The sequence below is a fragment of the Lissotriton vulgaris genome, chromosome 6 (genome assembly GCF_964263255.1).
Source record: "Lissotriton vulgaris chromosome 6, aLisVul1.2, whole genome shotgun sequence".
Classification (NCBI taxonomy): Eukaryota; Metazoa; Chordata; class Amphibia; order Caudata; family Salamandridae; genus Lissotriton; species Lissotriton vulgaris.
The window spans coordinates 1,377,059,708-1,377,077,776 of NC_141694.1; the positions used below are offsets into that span (position 1 = coordinate 1,377,059,708).

The following is an 18,069-nucleotide window of genomic DNA, read 5'->3' on the forward strand; positions in this document are numbered from 1 at the left end:
AGTGCGTACTACTCAGTCCTAGCTCACATGCAAATAATGCGTAGGTGAAAAAAAGGAACACTATTACCTTAGCGCTTCTAAATTGCCAAGAATCTAAAAGTAACCAGCATGCCAGCCATTCCTGTAGCGCCTTATGAGTCTTACAATTTGTTGAATGCGATAGCTGGGAGCGTGAGCAATCACGGTCTGTATCTATCACACTATTAAAATTGCCTTTCAAGAGTGAGAGGTTTGTCCACCTTGCTAGTTGCTTACTCAAAGTGGCATAGAAGGCTGGTTGCTCAATATTGGGAGAGTAGATGGTGCCCAGCACTACCAGGATGCCATCTAATTTAACTTGCAACACCACATAACTGCCTTCCTTGTCAAGCAACACGCTATCTGCCTCAAAGGGCACCCAGGACTTCACCCAGATCAGCACTCAATCAACAACGTGTGAAAAACTGGTGGAATACACCTGCCTCCTATATTTGGTCATGGCTATCTGGGGCTCTGTTGTTGTCCCTGTGTGAATCCCTTTGCTGCATGCCCTCTGGATCATGCCCTATTAACTTGGTGGAATATGTGCCCCACTGTGCCTTGTGGTTGGACCATGGTAATCCTAGATTTTTCCATATCTATACACTTAGGTGGGTGCCCCAATACAGGTCTGTGAACCCCCCCTCTCCCATACCGACTCACCAGCCGGTGTCAACCTCTTGATCTAAGGGGTCTCTCCTATTGCTTCCTGTGGAGCGTTTGTGTCTGAAGCTGACCCAGCCCCCTTGTCTGAAGTTTTAGTCCACTTCTAATGGGGGTGAGGGTGGGAAATCCAGAAGGAGAGACAAGCAGCTGCCCGTGAGGTAGATGCATAACCCAACCACAATCAGGACCACCATCGAACGTCTGGCAGGAGGGAAGTGCCAGTTCGCCTCTCCACTTACCACCAGCCCAGAAAGCAGGGCACTCTTTAAATAATCTCTCTGGTGCTTCTGAGCTGCTTTGCAGCCTCCGACTCCAAACTGCACAGCCCTGGGTCCTCACTTCTCTCCCCCTCCTATGATATCATGCAGCCACCATTTTGATTTTAGCCACATCTTCCTCGCCCTCTCTCGGGCCACAAGGTCATCAGATCGAGTTGATCCGCAGTACAGCCGGCAACCTCTGTACCTCCGCTACCCTACACCTTCCCTCCCCTACAGCCCTTTGTTTCAGCAAATACAGCATGGTCTGCTGTTGAAGTCATTGATTGTGACTCTAGGACCGCATCCTTACCATGAAACCCATCATCTATAAATTGTCTTTTCACTTGTATGTTGTCCTGTATATATCGATGCAAACCAGGCAAGTTGGAGGCAGGATGTTGTCGGGAGAGCTCTTTGAGTTTGCACTCACCATATTGGCTGACCTAGCCACATTCCAAGTTGTCTGTATTAACAGAGATTAGTATTGGTAATTGGCGAGCAATTGTTTACATTCTCATGCCATTCTGTACTCCACCTAAATGGAGGAAAGGGCAAGGCAGTATTGAGCTTTATTGGCCACTGCTGTGTGCTACTTTGCATGTTAGTTGCCTGCCAACGCATTTGGACATAAACTGAAGATGAAGGTGCAAGTAATCCATTATTGTTCTGCAGCAGTAGGAAATAAGACCATTAGCAAGTACTCGACGCCCGTTTTTGTCTTTCTGCACTTTCAAAGCCTCTCATTGTGCCTTGCGTTCTAGCCTTCAGTATATAGTCTACTGCCTGAGAGAACCATTTTTTAATTATTTTTTTCTCAGTGATCTGTTCCTCACCACCTTCCACTTATTTGCCAGCTTCAACTCTCATGCCATCACTCGGCCATTAAAGTGTGATGTAGTTAAGTTCTACATCCGAATGTTTGTGAGAGATGGAATGCAGTGACTCAAGAGGAGACGGCAGTTGGTTAAGATTGGTGATGGATGAGGCGAAATAAAAGGCCTACCAGCACTTAAACCTACCTTAAGTGTGGAGTCTTACTTCATTACATTTGGCGACGAGGATGGGATATGAACCCACACGTGCAAAGCACAGTGGCCAAGTTTGCAGTGCTTAACTTGTAAAAGAATAAGTGCAGAGTCCAAAGTTTTGCTCAGCCCACACCCAACATTATTGAATTTTGGCTTGTGAATACCTAGGCCCCGTCATCTTAATTTCCCCCATGCCTCTTTAAACCACCACCAGACACACCCTGCCCCTTTATTCCACTCTTGCAAGTTCCTGCTTTCACTCTTTGTAACAGTCTTTCTTTTCCTCCTTCTGTCCTCCTTGGGTGTTCTCCCTCTGTTGCTCTAGGTCAAAGTCTGATGAGGAGAAATAACAACTGGGTCCAGTGGGCTCCACCTGAAGCCACCGGCTCAAATGAAGCACTGCGAGTGCTCCTCTTCCTTTTTTGCTTCCATTGCTAGAAAAAGAACCGAAAGTGCCGTGGCTATATTAGTGGAATGGAGTGTCTTTTTACATCAACTTAAGGGCGTCAAAACACTGAAAGATCAGCTTATGGGTAAAGAAAACCGAAGTAACCGCTGGAGTGCGAAAGGGAGGTGGAGACAGTTTGTGAAATTCATGTGAATTTAGTATTTCTATCTGTGGAGATGGTCAGTAAAGCCAGAACTTGGTACTTACCCTTCTTGCGCCCCTCGCCAAGGGCAATCCTCCTTTTAGACCAGTCGGGGAAATATTGAAATGTTGTGCCTGCACAGTATCCTAGTGGCTGGCGGTTTTATGAGACCACTGTGCTCTACTAGTAGTCGTAGTATCATTTTGCAGTGCCAGTTGCGCTGCTTTGTACATTATGCCTTCAGTTGTGCAGTTAGTATTGTGTAACCTGATGTTCAGTGAAGCCAAGTAGAGCATAGACAATGCTTTCAGAGATTAATTTAAAGAGATTTCCAATGTAGATGATCTTAATACGTTGACCACCTGAATATCCTAAATATTTAGATTGTAAATTACCCTGGTGTTAAAATATCAGCGTCGAGTTTCCCAAAACTCTTTAAAATAAAAGTAAGCAAGTTTCTATGCATTTTGTGCCGAAAAAAAATTCGCGACATAGAAAAAGTTCTTTAAAGATTAAACCAACAGTGGTTATCTTTGACCGTATGCATCTGCACAAATGGCTCGAGGACTTAGACAGGAAGTTTAATGTATACATAAGTAGAGGCTGACAGGGACCTGCTGTGTGTGCCAAAGGTTGCAGTGATGGAAAACCGAAACCCAGTGCTCACTGACCACAGCATGAGCCCTGACACACATTGTAAATAACCCGGAGATATATGACTGCATTAGGCAGCAGACTGGTGTATCAACAACAGTAAATCTGCGGCACTAGAAAAGGCTGGCATTCCGGGCCGCCACTGATTAATATTTCCACCAGATTAATAGGAGCCTGGCACATGTTTCACATTGTAATTCCCTCTAATGCGATGAACGATATGTTTGTTTCCCCCACAGACTGCTTTTTGTAGACACCGAGTTCAGTTCCATAAAACTAAAAGCTGAGGATGCTGCCGGCCGAGAGCATCTAATCACCCTGAAGTTCAAGACAAAGGTGAGGGGATTTCAAAGTTTAAGAATATAAAAGACCTTGTTTGTTTTGCTGCTAATTTGGCACTTTCTGAAGTCATCACGTTATTTTTCTTCAAGAGTGCCTAAATCTCTCTTTCCTGCTTATAAAAATTCATTATGTTTGTCTCGGTGTTTTATCCTCTAGATTTATTGGCAATTTTATATATTTTAAACAGTAGCCTGCATCCAGAAAAATAATATTTTTTTTCTTTAGAGTAACTGTTTTCGAGATCAGTGGTGTTGTTGGTTTACCCTTTTGCCAAACGACCAGTGAGTTTGTTAGTGTTTTATGAGGTTCAGAATAAAGCTCATTCTGGGTATTCCTGCTGTATAGAGTTTGCCCCTTAGGAATTCCATTAGGAAAATGGAGGAATCATTCAGTGATAAACGGATTGAAGCTTTCAAAAGGATCGAAGGCAATGTTGTTAGATGCGAGTACTATGTGATGTCAGTAGTCAGATGCCTGTACAATGTACTGTCAGTAGTCAGATGCCTGTACAATGTACTGTCAGTAGTCAGATGCCTGTACTATGTGCTGTCAGTAGTTGGATACGAGTACTATGTGCTGTCAGTAGTTAGATACGAGTACTATGTGCTGTCAGTAGTTAGATACGAATACTATGTGCTGTCGGCAGTCAGATGCGAGCACTATGTGCTGTCAGTAGTTAGATACAAGTACTATGTGCTGTCGGCAGTCAGATGCGAGCACTATGTGCTGTCAGTAGTTAGATGCAAGTACTATGTGCTGTAAGCAGTCGGATGTATGTACTATCGGCAGTCAGGTGCGAGCACTATGTGCTGCCAGTAGTTAGATGCAAGTACTATGTGCTGTAAGTAGTCACATGTGTGTACTCTGTGCTGTCAGTAGTTAGATGAGAGTATTATGTGCTGTCAGTAGTCAGATGCCTGTACAATGTACTGTCAGTAGTCAAATGCCTGTACTATGTGCTGTCAGTAGTTAGATACGAGTACTTTGTGCAGTCAGATGCGAGCACTATGTGCTGTCAGTAGTTAGATGCAAGTACTATGTGCTGTAAGCAGTCAGATGTATGTACTATCGGCAGTCAGATGCGAGCACTATGTGCTGCCAGTAGTTAGATGCAAGTACTATGTGCTGTAAGTAGTCGGATGTGTGTACTCTGTGCTGTCAGTAGTTAGATGCGAGTACTATGTGCGGTCAGTAGTTAGATGCCAGTACTATGTGCGGTCAGTAGTTAGATGCGAGTACTATGTGCTCTCAGTAGTTAGATGCGAGTGCTAATTGCTGTCAGTAGTTAGATGCGAGTACTATTTGCTGTCAGCAGTTCGATGCGAGTACCATGTGCTGTCAGCAATCAGATGCGTGTACAATGTGCTGCCAGTAGTTAGATGCGAGTACTACGTGACGTTGTGCATCAAATCTAGTAATAGCTTTCTGGATAGCTTTTCTCAGGGAGCAATACAGACTGTATCCTTAAGGCTCAGGTGTTCTTTTTTATGGTGTATACCGTCTTGTTATAGATATTTGGTATTTATTATATCAATGATTTTGAAGTTTATTATAATATATAATGTATTGAATATTTTTGTTATTTTAATCATCATGGGCAAAGATTTATATTCACAAAATCGGAGGCTTGGCAATCATTTTTGTACAATTTTTTTATGTATACTTTTTTTGTATTTTTGATGCCTAATTAAACATATTTGAAAAAACACTTCAGTTATTTGATAAATAAAATTAACCATCAACACCTGATCCAGGAAGCACTGGTTGCCATCCAAGAAACTTTGGATCTTCCTGCAGATCCTATACGGGGACACCGTGGGAGACTGTATAAGTGTTTGCCTTTTTTGGTAGGTATGGATATGGAACTTGATAGAGGAGGAGGCCTGGGAATATTCTTATTCATTCTTAGATGGTTATTCATGTTGCACTGCTTCTGGATGCAAAATTAAAATGCAAGTCTGCAAAATAATCAGATATCCAGAGATAGAACAAATACATTCTTAATTTTACATAACTTAATCATGGTTTTGAAATGAGGAGAACCTTCTGCAACGAAGAAAAGGATGCTGAATTCTGTTTGTCCCTGCAAGACAATAGCAAGACTCCCTTTGCGATGTAATGTAAAAGGATACCACTGTTAGAGGGAGCAGTTTGCATTTCCTTAACTCTTCTGCAATTGCCTATTCAAGAATGTATCTCCTTAAAACTCTGCTTGTCAAGCTTCTCAACATGGCATTCATTTTACTGTTATTCCTTGCACTAAATGTCAACGATATTTATCTTTCCTAACTCTTGCCGAGGCCTTCTTGATGATGGTGAACACTCTATTTAATGTACCACTGCTGCCAAAGCAATTACTCTATGATGGCGAGCCTGCAGTTCCTCTTTTGGTTGAAAAATTGACAAGCATGTAGTATCCTGGACAACTTACTTTAGTTATTAGAACTAAGCTCCGTACCTATCTTCTTTAAATAGCTTATTTTTTTTACATTTGGATCATCTCAGTTTTCAGTTGGAAACACAAGCACTGCCCTGGAGTGCTCACCATTTATGTTTCAAATAATTTCTGCTGTTTAAGAATACATAATCTTGATTTTTATTAATATCATTTTATATTTACTCAGTTGACCCATTAGAAACGTTTATACTATACTTTGTAGCAGTATACAGAGGTCGAACAGATTGGCTACTGTTCCACAAATATACTTTTTTTTTATATAAAAGACCGCCAGGACCATTATTTTTTCTTTTATATACCCAAGTTCCAGATGGCAGATTTGATAGCAGTAGGGGTGAGGCAACATATTAACCGTACAGCAGCCCATATTAGTCCTTTAAATAATCCCTAGTAAAGAACAGGTTCTGGACAAATCTTCTTTCCAGAGCCAGCTAAGGTCCTATTTTATTTTGTATGGTCCGCATCAACCCTAGGCAATTTTACAGTGTTTTTCAAAATTTGGAAACAAGAAAACCTTCAGGTTTACTATTAGAACATGTAGCAGCAGTGACTCCCGAAAGTAATTTGAAATGAATTAGAAATTGTGAGCAAGGTGATGGAAGGATGTGAGCTCCCCATTGACAACACTGCTGCAAGCCTTCTACTTTTCGCCTGTGATGGCCCGCAAGCTACCAGTAGCCCTTTTCTGGCTTCCTGGTCCCAAACTGGACTTTCTGGTTGACACCTGAAGGTGAAATTGCAAATCCACTGTTCTGATCCTTTATCAGGTGAAGAACCGTGATAACCCACTTACTGGGTCTTGGCGGCGGGGGAACCGCCCAAATCTTCCATACCTTCCATACTTTGTAAAAGGAGACACAGGAGCCGTCGTCTGCAGAAGGAACCCAGATTTATTTCAATAGCCTGGTCTATGGAACAGAGTCCCAAGCTAGTCCGAGACAAAACCCAGGAGGCTGCTACTTCACTCTGTAGCTTACAAGCCTTTTATACTTTTTCATCCCAGTCGGTTGGCTGTTAGTTCATTGTTTAATCAGGGCAGTGTTTGCAGTTGATAACCAGGTCCAGACGACGTTTGTAAATGGTGACCTGGTCAAGGCTTGGTACACAAATCATTGTTCACTCGGCTTTGATCGAGGCTTAGTCTTTTCAGGTCATTGTTCAATTTTCTTGATCAAAGCCCGGTCTTTCAAGTCATTGTTTAATCACCCTGATGAAGGTCCAGCAGACAGACCATTGTCCAGATAACCTGATCACGGTGTCAAGGATGTTTACCAGGCTGGGAGCAGGAGATGGAGATGGAGAATAAAACATTTATTCAGGGTGAGTGTCTCGTGGCTTTCTGGTGAACTGCAGAGAACGGGAGGGGGGGGGGATTTGGGCGTGTGACCGTTCCTGGGCAGAAATGCAGGCTGCAAGATGGTTTTTGTCGTGTCAGTTAGAATTTTCCTCAGGCATCAGTAAAAACGACGAGGTGGGTCATGTGGAAGTGTTTGACACGAGATGGCAATGAAAAAGCAATCGAGTCCCGGTACAAATGATGCCGATCAGAAGAACACTTTTCCTCAGACCCTCCTTTTGCCATTGAGTGGCAAATACTTTAAGAAATGTCAATGTTCATAAGGCCATCAGTTTCTTGTTGGAGCATCATCATCATATTGGTGTTGTGAATGTCAGAGGGTGGAGGCTTGATGGTCTGGACACACATTGTACAGAACACTGGCAGACACTGGTTGGAGGATGCCACCAGCTCCGGAGGAGATGTAGAGTTTAAAGTTTTTGTATCACACGTACTGGTACCAACTTTCTTAGTCCCTAGGCCATGAATGCAGACACAGCCTTGCACATTTATTTTATTCACAGTGCCTCGTTTATCAGGCAGTATCCTTCTTGTGGGGAATCTGTAAAATGTTTGTTGATTAGTTGAGTTTGAATACTACCATCTCACCGAGTTCATCTGGTGGTAGTAGCATTGTGGATGGGCTGGTCGGGCAAAAAGGAGCATTGGCATGGCCTGATCTGTTCCGCCAGAAGTCATCCCGAAAAGTTCCAAGGCAGAATTGGCAGTACCATTGACAGTGTAGGCCTCCTGCATCAACATCCACCATGCAAGACAAGACCCAGAGATAGAAAAGGGGTAGGGAAAGAATGGGACAGGGTGTATCATGGAATGCGGCATCAGTCCACACACCCAGCAGTTGGAAGTGTTCATGATCAGCTGGTGATGATGCAACATTTGGATGAAGGTGTTGTTAAAGAATTCTGCACAGCGAGGTAATTCGTGGGCTGGTAACGTTTAAGACTGGTGTTCTGCAGGAGTCTGGGTAGGAGCTGGTGAGGTAACAGGATGGTAGATTAGCAACAGCCAACCAAGGATAGACAGGATGAGGGAGACAAACAGCGTCACTCCGGTGACCATGAAGCATTTACTATGTCAAAGGCTGACATCTTGTTTCTGGATTAGGGTGTTTTGGACGGCGGCCATTGTGCTAAGCCAGGTACCTCTAGTGGCTGTCTGTGATTGGTGGTTGCTTCACTGGGCGCAGGTGCCAAGGGCCCTTATCGCTTACCTCAGTCTGACACACCAGCACTACTCTCAGCCAGGGAAGATCACAGCCTTACAGCCTGTAGGTACTTGGCGAAGTCAAGGGCAAGCCTTCCCTCGGTGGCGCAAAACAATTGTTCTTGGTGTTGAGAAGAGTTAAGGGAGGGTTCCACCCTTCCTTTCAGTATGCTGTCACTCTCTGCTTCCGTAGATGTAGAATGCAGTCTGGCATCGCTGAATGGGACAAACGTCGGGACCATTTCTGTAAAGAGTACGAAAGGTATTAGTTAGACTGTACAGATAATCAGTTTTTATACTCAATGCTGTACAGACATAGTAGTATGGGACTGAACATCAATCACACTCTGTACTGTGCTTTCAACCATGCCCTCGTCTGCCACCCACCTAGCGGGACCTTATACATACATTCCTTCCCTTTTTCTAAGAGCTGTTTGTCTGACCGTCTGGTCAGCCAGGGCATTGCCTTTCCCGACATCATCTGTCACTTTCTTATGGGCTTTACATTTTATAACGGCCACCTTTCTGGGGATTGTCAGGGAGTCTAACAGTCAGTGAATTAGGGGGCCATGTTGAATTTTGGTCCCATGGGAAGTAAGGAAATTCCTTTCTTTCCACAACCTCCCGAAGTTGTGGGCCACCCCGAAGGAATATTGGCTGTCAGTATAAATATTTACCGTCATCCCTTTGCTTAACTCACAAGCTCTAGTGAGGGCCACTAATTCTACTGCTTGAGCAGAGCACTGTGGAATCTGAGCTGTTTGTACTACTCGCCCTAATGTCGTGAGAGCGTAGGCAGCTGAGGTGTTACCATCTGGCCCTCTGAGACATGATCCGTTCACATACAGTGTACCTTCTGGTTCTGCTATCTGGGTATCCTGTAAGTCAACCCGTCCCTTTGTCTCCTCTGTCCTTAATATGCAGTCATGTGGGTCTAAGCGGGCATCCTGAGTATCCAGTGGGAGTAATGTCGGGGGTCAGTGCAGTGCATCTTTTGATGTTGATGTGGCTGGCAAAGAGTGTCAGTTCATATCCTGTGAGTCGTGCGCTAGTGAGGTACTGTGTCTTGGTGGTTCGAGGCATGTGGGCTGCTAAATTCATATCTTAGCATTAGATCGCCACCTAGTGTTGGGTCCGGATGATCGCACATTGTTGTCCTGGAAGAGTCTTCGAAGTATCCTGAGATGGGTGGCTCCTCCCCTGGACTACAGTGCGCATGGGCATCGGCTCCATCCCCAGATTGTTTTTTTCCGCCATTGGGTTCGGATGCGGTATCGACGTCTCTCCGTCGGAACCGAATAAACATCTAATTTCACGGCCAAAAGGCTTTGGGTTCTTTACGTCGGTATTGTTTGCGTACGGTCTCGAGTTCTTCCGTCTCTCGGAGCCGGAATCGGCGGAGTTTTTACTACTCTTCGGACATCGAGGCCTTCTCATCGCGACTCGACACTAAGTTCCCAACATGGAGCGGAGCCCGTTTAAACTCTGTCCGCTCTGTGGGTCCAAGTACCCACATATAGACGTGCACCCGGTCTGTAACAAATGCCTTTCGCCAGACCATGACGAAGGAAGTTGCAGGGCCTGTGCGAGTTTCAGGTCGAAGAAAACTCTCACGATTCGGCGCGCGGTGCGCCTTGTGGCCAAACAGGCGGCCCCGGATCCAGAGAACATATTCGACGACCAAGAAGAGGAGGACCAGAGCCATCATCTTCAAATCTCCCCACCTGAGACGGAGGTCGAGGCTGATCCGGAATATGACGACGACGGAGTCGTGGGTCAAGGCCTTGAATACGTCGACGAGGTAGGGGACGACGATATGGTTTATGGGGCCGCGGAAGATAGCTCAGGGGACGAGCTATGCCCCGAAGTTGGCGGACATCTGGAGAGGGTCGCGGGATCGCCTGTCGGCCTTACCCAAGACCCGGTAGCGCAAGCCACGGCCCCGCCTGCTGGCCCGGCCACGGACATACTTGCTGCGCCGAGGGTTTCGAAACCGAAACTGAAAGCAACGGTCTCGACTGCACCTAAAATGGCCGACCCGAAACCGAAACCGAAAGTAAAGGACTCAATCGTCCCTAAGATGGCGGTCGCAACGGCAAAAACAAATAAACCGGCGACCTCATCGACTCCGTCGACCTCCGGTCCGCAGAAGCCGAAGAAACACGGCGATTCCACAGGGTCGAAATCGGCGCCGGAGGAGAGATCCTCTAAGAAGGGCGGCACGCACAAGACAAGCGCGCCGGCGCAGGCAAAGCCAGCCAAGGCAACAGACACAGCCCCGGCTCCAACGGGGGCATCTGCGCATCGCTCCAAGGACTCGGGGTCGGCGCCGTCCATCCCTCCAAAAGACCAACGGAGCGTCGCATCCGAAGGCAAGGCCACCTCGTCGGTGCCAAAGACATCGGTCACCGACGCATCTCTCGGGGCTGCTTCACTGCAAAGAATTAAGGAGAAGTCTTTCTCTTCGTCGACGCCAACGCCACCGACGCAGAAGGCGACAGACGTCCCGGTCAAGCCCGCAAGTAAACTCCTCTTCTTTCTACCGCCAAAAGTGGCGCCGAAGGCCTTCTCATCGAAATCGACGCCAAAGAAGTCGGAATCTTCTACGGCAGGAGCATCTTCGGGTCAAGTGCTCGACCCAGAAGAGGATTCGGAGTGTTTCATAGACGCGGACACGGGGAAGTTAACCCTTTACAAAAGGAAGATCACTTCGCAGCCGGTGGAATCCTATGTCATCCCCCTAAAGAAGAAGAAGTTTCCACAGGACGCCTCAGGCCTCATGGAACCTATCCAGCCTCCTCTGGGAAGGAGCCCAACACCGTCTCCAGAACACTCGGACAGTGAGGGCTATGGTGAAGAGGAACAATACACGTTCCCAGTAAATGAACCTGATGCACAGCCAGATTCTTATTATGTCATGGGGGACCAAGGCACCCAAGATGTGGGACAAGACCCACAGACTTTCAGTACACGTGCATCCCCTACAGAGGATTCTGCAGGTTTTCATGCACTCATTGAGAGGGCAGCTGCTAATCATGATGTGGACATGCATGCTGACCCAGTTGAGGAAGACTTTCTATTCAACACCTTTTCAGTTTCAGAAAGAACTGTAAAGACACTGCCTATGCTCAAAGGGGTCCTCAAGCATGCTGCGGACATCTTTAAAGAGCCTACCAGGGCGAGGGTGGTCAACCCACGTATTGAAAAAAAGTACAGACCAGCGCCTGCAGACCCTGCATACATTCGAGGACAGTTGCCGCTTGACTCCCTGGTGGTAGCAAACGCACGCAAGAGGGCCAACTCCCAAACAACGGGTGAAGCTCCTCCCCCGGATAAGGAGTCCAAAGTGCTAGAGGCAGGAGGCAAGAGAGTGGCTGCACAGGCTGCCAATTTCTGGCGTATTGCAAATACACAGGCACTACTGGCACGTTATGATAGATCACATTACGACACACTAGAGCAGATTGTGGAACACCTGCCTCCGCAGTTTCAAGAGGGCACCAAAATGATTATACAAGAAGGACAACTGATCTCCAACGCGGCCATAAAGTGTGCACTTGATGCCGCGGACACAGCCGCTAGGGCCATTAACACCAGTGTCATGCTCAGAAGACAGGCTTGGCTCCGCATATCGGGGTTCAAACCTGACATTCAGACAACCATACTTAATCAACCAGTCAATCTGGATAGACTGTTTGGTCCAGATGTTGACACCACCCTGGAAAAAATTAAAAAGGACACTGAAACTGCTAAATCTATGGGGGCCCTACAATCACAGCAGTTTCGTGGCAATAATTTTCGTCGCTCAGGTGCCCGTGGAGTCACCAGAGGACAGTTGGGTCAACAATCACAGTTCCCTAGAGGTGGAGCACAGTCCTCGTACCCCAAACAAAACAAGAGGGGCTACAGGGGAAACAGCAACAAAGGACGTGGCAAAGGAGGCAACAATTCACGCTCCTCTGCCCCAAGCAACCAGTGACTCTCTGTCACTGCCCCCCGACCATCTAACACCTGTCGGGGGGAGAATACAGCAGTTCCTGCCCGTCTGGATCAACATCACCACAGACAGGTGGGTGCGACAGCTTATCCAGTACGGTTATTGTCTAGAGTTAAAGTCCACTCCACCCAACATTCCACCAAGGCAAAGACCTATGTCCGCAGAGCACTTGCACTTATTGCAGCAGGAAGTGTTGGTGATGCTGCAAAAAGGGGCAATAGAGCTCGTGCCAGTGGGGGAGGAAGGAACAGGGGTTTATTCCCTGTACTTCCTCATTCCAGAGAAGGACGGATCTCTCAGACCAATTCTGGATCTCCGTCCCCTCAATCTGTACATACTGTCAGAGCATTTCCACATGCTTACACTGCAACAGATCCTTCCTATGTTAAACAAAGGAGACTTCTTAGCAACCTTAGATCTCAAGGATGCTTATTTCCACATTCCGCTACATCCGTCCCACAGAAAGTACCTCAGGTTCACTATCCAGGGCACGCATTATCAGTTCAAAGTCCTACCCTTCGGAGTCACAACTGCCCCAAGGGTGTTTACCAAGTGTCTGGCGACAGTGGCAGCGCACCTCAGGAGGCAGAACATCCATGTCTACCCCTACCTCGACGACTGGCTCGTTCAAGCCAGGTCGGAACAGCAGTGCGCCGCGGACATGTCGACTACCATTCACCTCCTTCACGACCTGGGTTTCTCGTTGAATTACCCAAAGTCACACCTGCAGCCGGCACATGTCCGGCAGTTTCTGGGTGCGACAATCAATACCCTGACGGCCAAGGCGCAACCAAACCAGGTCAGGATAGACGGCATACAGTCTTTAATCCAGAAGTTCAGACCGGGACACTCACTTCCAGCAAGAGTGTTCATGCAGTTGATAGGCATGATGGCCTCCTGCATCTTCATAGTCCCTCACGCACGGTTGCATATGCGCCCGCTCCAGGAGTGCTTAGCAAATCAGTGGACACAGGCTCAGGGACAATTAACAGACCTAGTGTTGGTTACCAGTCGGGCATACAACTCTCTGCATTGGTGGACTCCACACAACCTTTGCAAGGGCCGACTGTTCCAGGAGCCAGTGCCACAGGTTATCCTGACAACGGACGCATCTCTCCAGGGATGGGGAGCTCATCTGCTCACTTACACGGTGCAGGGACTATGGACGACGCAGCAGCAGAAGATGCACATCAACTATCTAGAACTGATGGCGATCTTCATGGCACTCAAGTCCTTCATTGTACATCTGTGCAACAAGGTGGTGTTAGTCCGGACGGACAACATGACCGCGATGTACTACATCCAAAAGCAGGGAGGCACCCACTCACCACAGCTGTCTCACCTGGCTCAGAGCATGTGGAAGTGGGCCATTCAGAGGAACATCTTCCTCATGGCAGAACACCTCCCAGGGAAGGACAATCAGATGGCGGATCTGCTCAGCAGATACAGTCATCAAATGCACGAGTGGGAGATACATCCATCGGTACTCCAGCCGTACTTCCAAAGGTGGGGTCGTCCAGACATAGACCTGTTCGCCACAAGGGAGAACGCAAAATGCCAAAGCTTCGCCGCCAGGTTCCCACACCCCCAATCGCAGGGCAATGCGATATGGATGAACTGGTCAGGCAAATTTGCTTACGCTTTTCCCCCGACACCTCTGATACCACTGGTGGCGAGAAAACTAAGGCAACACTCAATGACACTCATCCTAGTTGCTCCAACGTGGGCGCGCCAAGCCTGGTACACCACGTTCCTCGAACTCTCAGTGGTGCCGCATCAAAGACTGCGCCTCACGCCCAGACTTCTGAAGCAGAACCATGGAGAAATTCAGCATCCAGATCCGCAACAGCTCAACCTAGCGATCTGGCTCCTGAAGTCTTAGAGTTTGGATACCTCAACCTACCTCCTGAATGCATGAACATCATCAAGGAGGCGAGGAAGCCGTCAACCAGGGCATGCTATGCCGCAAAATGGAAACGTTTTGTCATTTACTGTGCAGACAATGACATAAACCCGCTAGATGCATCTATCCCTAACATCATTTGCTATCTGTTACACCTGTATAAGTGCAAGCTAGCGTTCACTTCTATTCGGATACATCTATCCGCCATCGCAGCTTACCTTCAAAATAGGCAGCACCTCTCAGTCTTCAGGGTGCCTGCCATTAAAGCGTTTCTTGAAGGTCTGAAACGAGTCATTCCCCCAAGAACACCGCCAGCCCCGGTGTGGAACCTCAATGTGGTCCTCACCAGACTGATGGGACCGCCATTTGAGCCACTGCACTCGTGTGAACTGCAATTCCTAACGTGGAAAGTAGCTTTCCTAATTGCTATTACGTCACTGAGGCGTGTTAGTGAGCTACAAGCGCTCACAATCCAAGAGCCATTCATTCAGATTCATCCAAATAGGGTAGTGCTACGTACTAACCCCAAATTCCTTCCAAAGGTGGTGTCACATTTTCATCTCAACCAAACTATCGACTTGCCGGCATTCTTCCAGAACCCACAAACAGTGGCGGAAAGAATGCTCCATACGTTAGACGTACGGAGGGCGTTGATGTACTACATAGACAGGACACAACACTTTAGGAAAACAAAACAACTTTTTGTTGCCTTCTCACCACAACACAAAGGCAACCCGATTTCCAAAGCAGGAATAGCCAGATGGATTGTTAAGTGCATTCAAATCTGTTATCAAAAAGCCAAGCGCACTTTAACAATACCCCCAAGGGCGCACTCCACACGCAAATTGGGGGCTTCCATGGCTTTCCTAGGAAACATTCCTTTAGAGGACATTTGCAGAGCAGCCACGTGGATTACACCACATACCTTTACAAAACACTACTGTGTTGATGTACATTCCAAACAGCAAGCGGCTGTAGGACAGGCTGTTCTCAAGACACTTTTTCAGGTTTCTGCAGCTGGCACGGGCAACCGCCGCTGATGGAGGGACTGCTATGTATTCTATGCTAAGATATGAATTTAGCAGCCCACATGCCTCGAACTGAATATGCTACTTACCAGTATGCATCTGTTCTTGGCATGTAGGGCTGCTAACATTCATATCGCCCACCCTCCTCCCCGGTGCCTGTCGCAGCTGCAGATATACTATTGTATTCAATCATTAGCATGGACATCCTTTACACTTTTCACTCCATCCTCTGCCACAATGGCGAAAAACAATCTGGGGATGGAGCCGATGCCCATGCGCACTGTAGTCCAGGGGAGGAGCCACCCATCTCAGGATACTTCGAAGACTCTTCCAGGACAACAATGTGCGATCATCCGGACCCAACACTAGGTGGCGATCTAATGCTAAGATATGAATGTTAGCAGCCCTACATGCCAAGAACAGATGCATACTGGTAAGTAGCATATTCATTATTAAGGAGGGTATCTACAGAATGGGGGACCATCAGAGTCAGTGGGGTGGGGAGTTCATGATGATTCCTGCACTCTGACGGACCATGAGGGCGGCCGCAGCGGTCGCCCGTAGGTATCCTGGGAGAGCCCTTGCAACAGGATCTAAGGTGGCTGAAAAATAGGCACATGGCCGTTGGTGACCTCCAAACATCTGGGTCAAGACAGCGAATGCACAGCCGTCCGTCTCATGTACAAAAAGAAAAAAATGTTTGCTATAGTCAGGAGTACCGAGGACTGGAGCAGTACACATGGCCCTCTTCAAATCTTGGAAGGCCTGCGCATGCTCTGTAGTCCATGGAAAGGAACTGTCTGATATGTCCTTAGTGGTGAGGGCAAGAAGAGGTTTGATCATGGCCGAAAAATTGGAAATCCACTGTCGACAATATGAGGTTAGGCCTATGAAGGCTCGCACCTGCTTTTGTGTTCGTAGGGCCCTCATAGCATTGATAATGGCTACACGATCAGCGGTGAGCTGCCTTCCCTCCTTCGAGAGGAGATGACCTTAATAGGTCATTTTCTCTTGATAAAATTGAAGCTTTTTCAAAGAGACTTTGTGATTATGGAGGGCAAGGTGGCGTAACAAACAGAGAGTAGCTTCTTTACATGCTGGGGCAGAATTTGCAGCAATGAGGAGGTCAACTGCATATTGTAATAGTGTGGAATTATAAGGGAGTTTGAAGGAATCTAGTTGACTTTACAGGGCTGGACTATAGATACTGGGGCTCTCGGTGAAACCTTGAGGGGCGTGGCAGAATCTAAAGCTCCGCCCACCAAGGGAGAAACCAAAAAAAAATATCTGCTGCCAGAATGTATAGGAATGCTGAAAAAGCATTCTTCAGGTCTATGACCGAGAAGTGCGTGGCGTCAGAAGAGACCATCGTTAAGAGGGCTGTAATGTCGGGGACAACAGGATATTGGGAGATTGTTATTTTGTTAAGGGCTCTCAGGTCAATCACAAATCGGTATATTTTAGGGGAGAGAGCATCTCCATTGGTCTTTTTAAGAACAGGAATAATGGGACTGTTACAGATATTGCCACGTGTCTCCTCCACTACTCCCTTGTCCATCAATTCAGATATTACTTGTCAAAAGGGCCATTTCTCCTTCCGCGGGTAGTCAATACTGTCGGAGGCGGGGGAGAAGTGCACCTGGCTGGATGCGTACCACATGAGGGGAAATGTTGAGACACCCTACATCAGTGTCTGATGATGCCCAGAGGGAGGAAGGTAAAGACTGCAACTCTGGTGGGAGGGGACCGGACAGATACATGTAGGAAGCTGCGGTGGGAGAAATTGTTAGGGATACACCTTGGGGACTACATGATATGGTCGCATACAGAGCTTTCAGTAAATCCATGCCTAACAAGTTTTCACTGCAACCTGTAGTAAGGACCAAGGGAGCGTCAACATGTGCAGGGCCAATATCGAGAGGGAGGGGTTCAGAGTCGGGGCTGGTCACAGGTGTTCCTGTAAAACCCACAGAGACATTCATATTGCCAGAAAGGGGTGCCTCCGGGACTGATAGACATGCAATGGAAGACCTGGTGGCCCCAGTATCCAAAGGAAAATTCTTTATGTTCCCCACAACTGACATTTGAACATATGGGCCCCTTTGAACCCCTGGAATTTGCACCGTGGTAATACCCCTTTCCTGGCTGTCCTATGCTTGGTAGGATCCTGTCTCATCAACTTCGTCATAATCATCATTGTAATAAGTGTGTGTTTCTTCGTACCCATCAAACCTGTTGGCCGGGCGCGGCCGGACGGGAGCGTCACCCTGGGCCTACTTTCTTTATCCTGTGGATGGGGCGGGCCATGGTCCCTAGTTGGCCTCGTTCCCTAGGAGCGCGAGGCAGAGTTTTCCCTGTTCGGATGTTTTCAGCTAACACGGGATACTCATCTATCCAATGGCCGTACCCCTTACAATAAGCACACAGATCTGTTTGGAGGGCTCCCGTGTGTTGAGGTCTGGAGGGGGTAGACTGGCGAGCCCTCGGAAGGGCTTGGAGTTGAGGTCTAAAATTCCTGCGGGCATCGGGACCTCAGGGAGGGTAAGCCAGCTGCAGAAGTACCTT

The 18,069-nt window shown here is 47.4% G+C and overlaps 1 protein-coding gene across 1 annotated transcript in view; it reads left to right on the top strand.

Moving 5' to 3' along the window:
- Positions 1 to 18,069, top strand: part of FANCL (FA complementation group L) — a 306,249-nt gene that overhangs the window by 97,835 nt on the left and 190,345 nt on the right. The window contains exon 6 of the mRNA XM_086927492.1: positions 3,456 to 3,552. Within this exon, the coding sequence (XP_086783618.1) occupies positions 3,456 to 3,552 (97 nt within the window). The remainder of the gene's footprint in view (positions 1 to 3,455; positions 3,553 to 18,069) is intronic.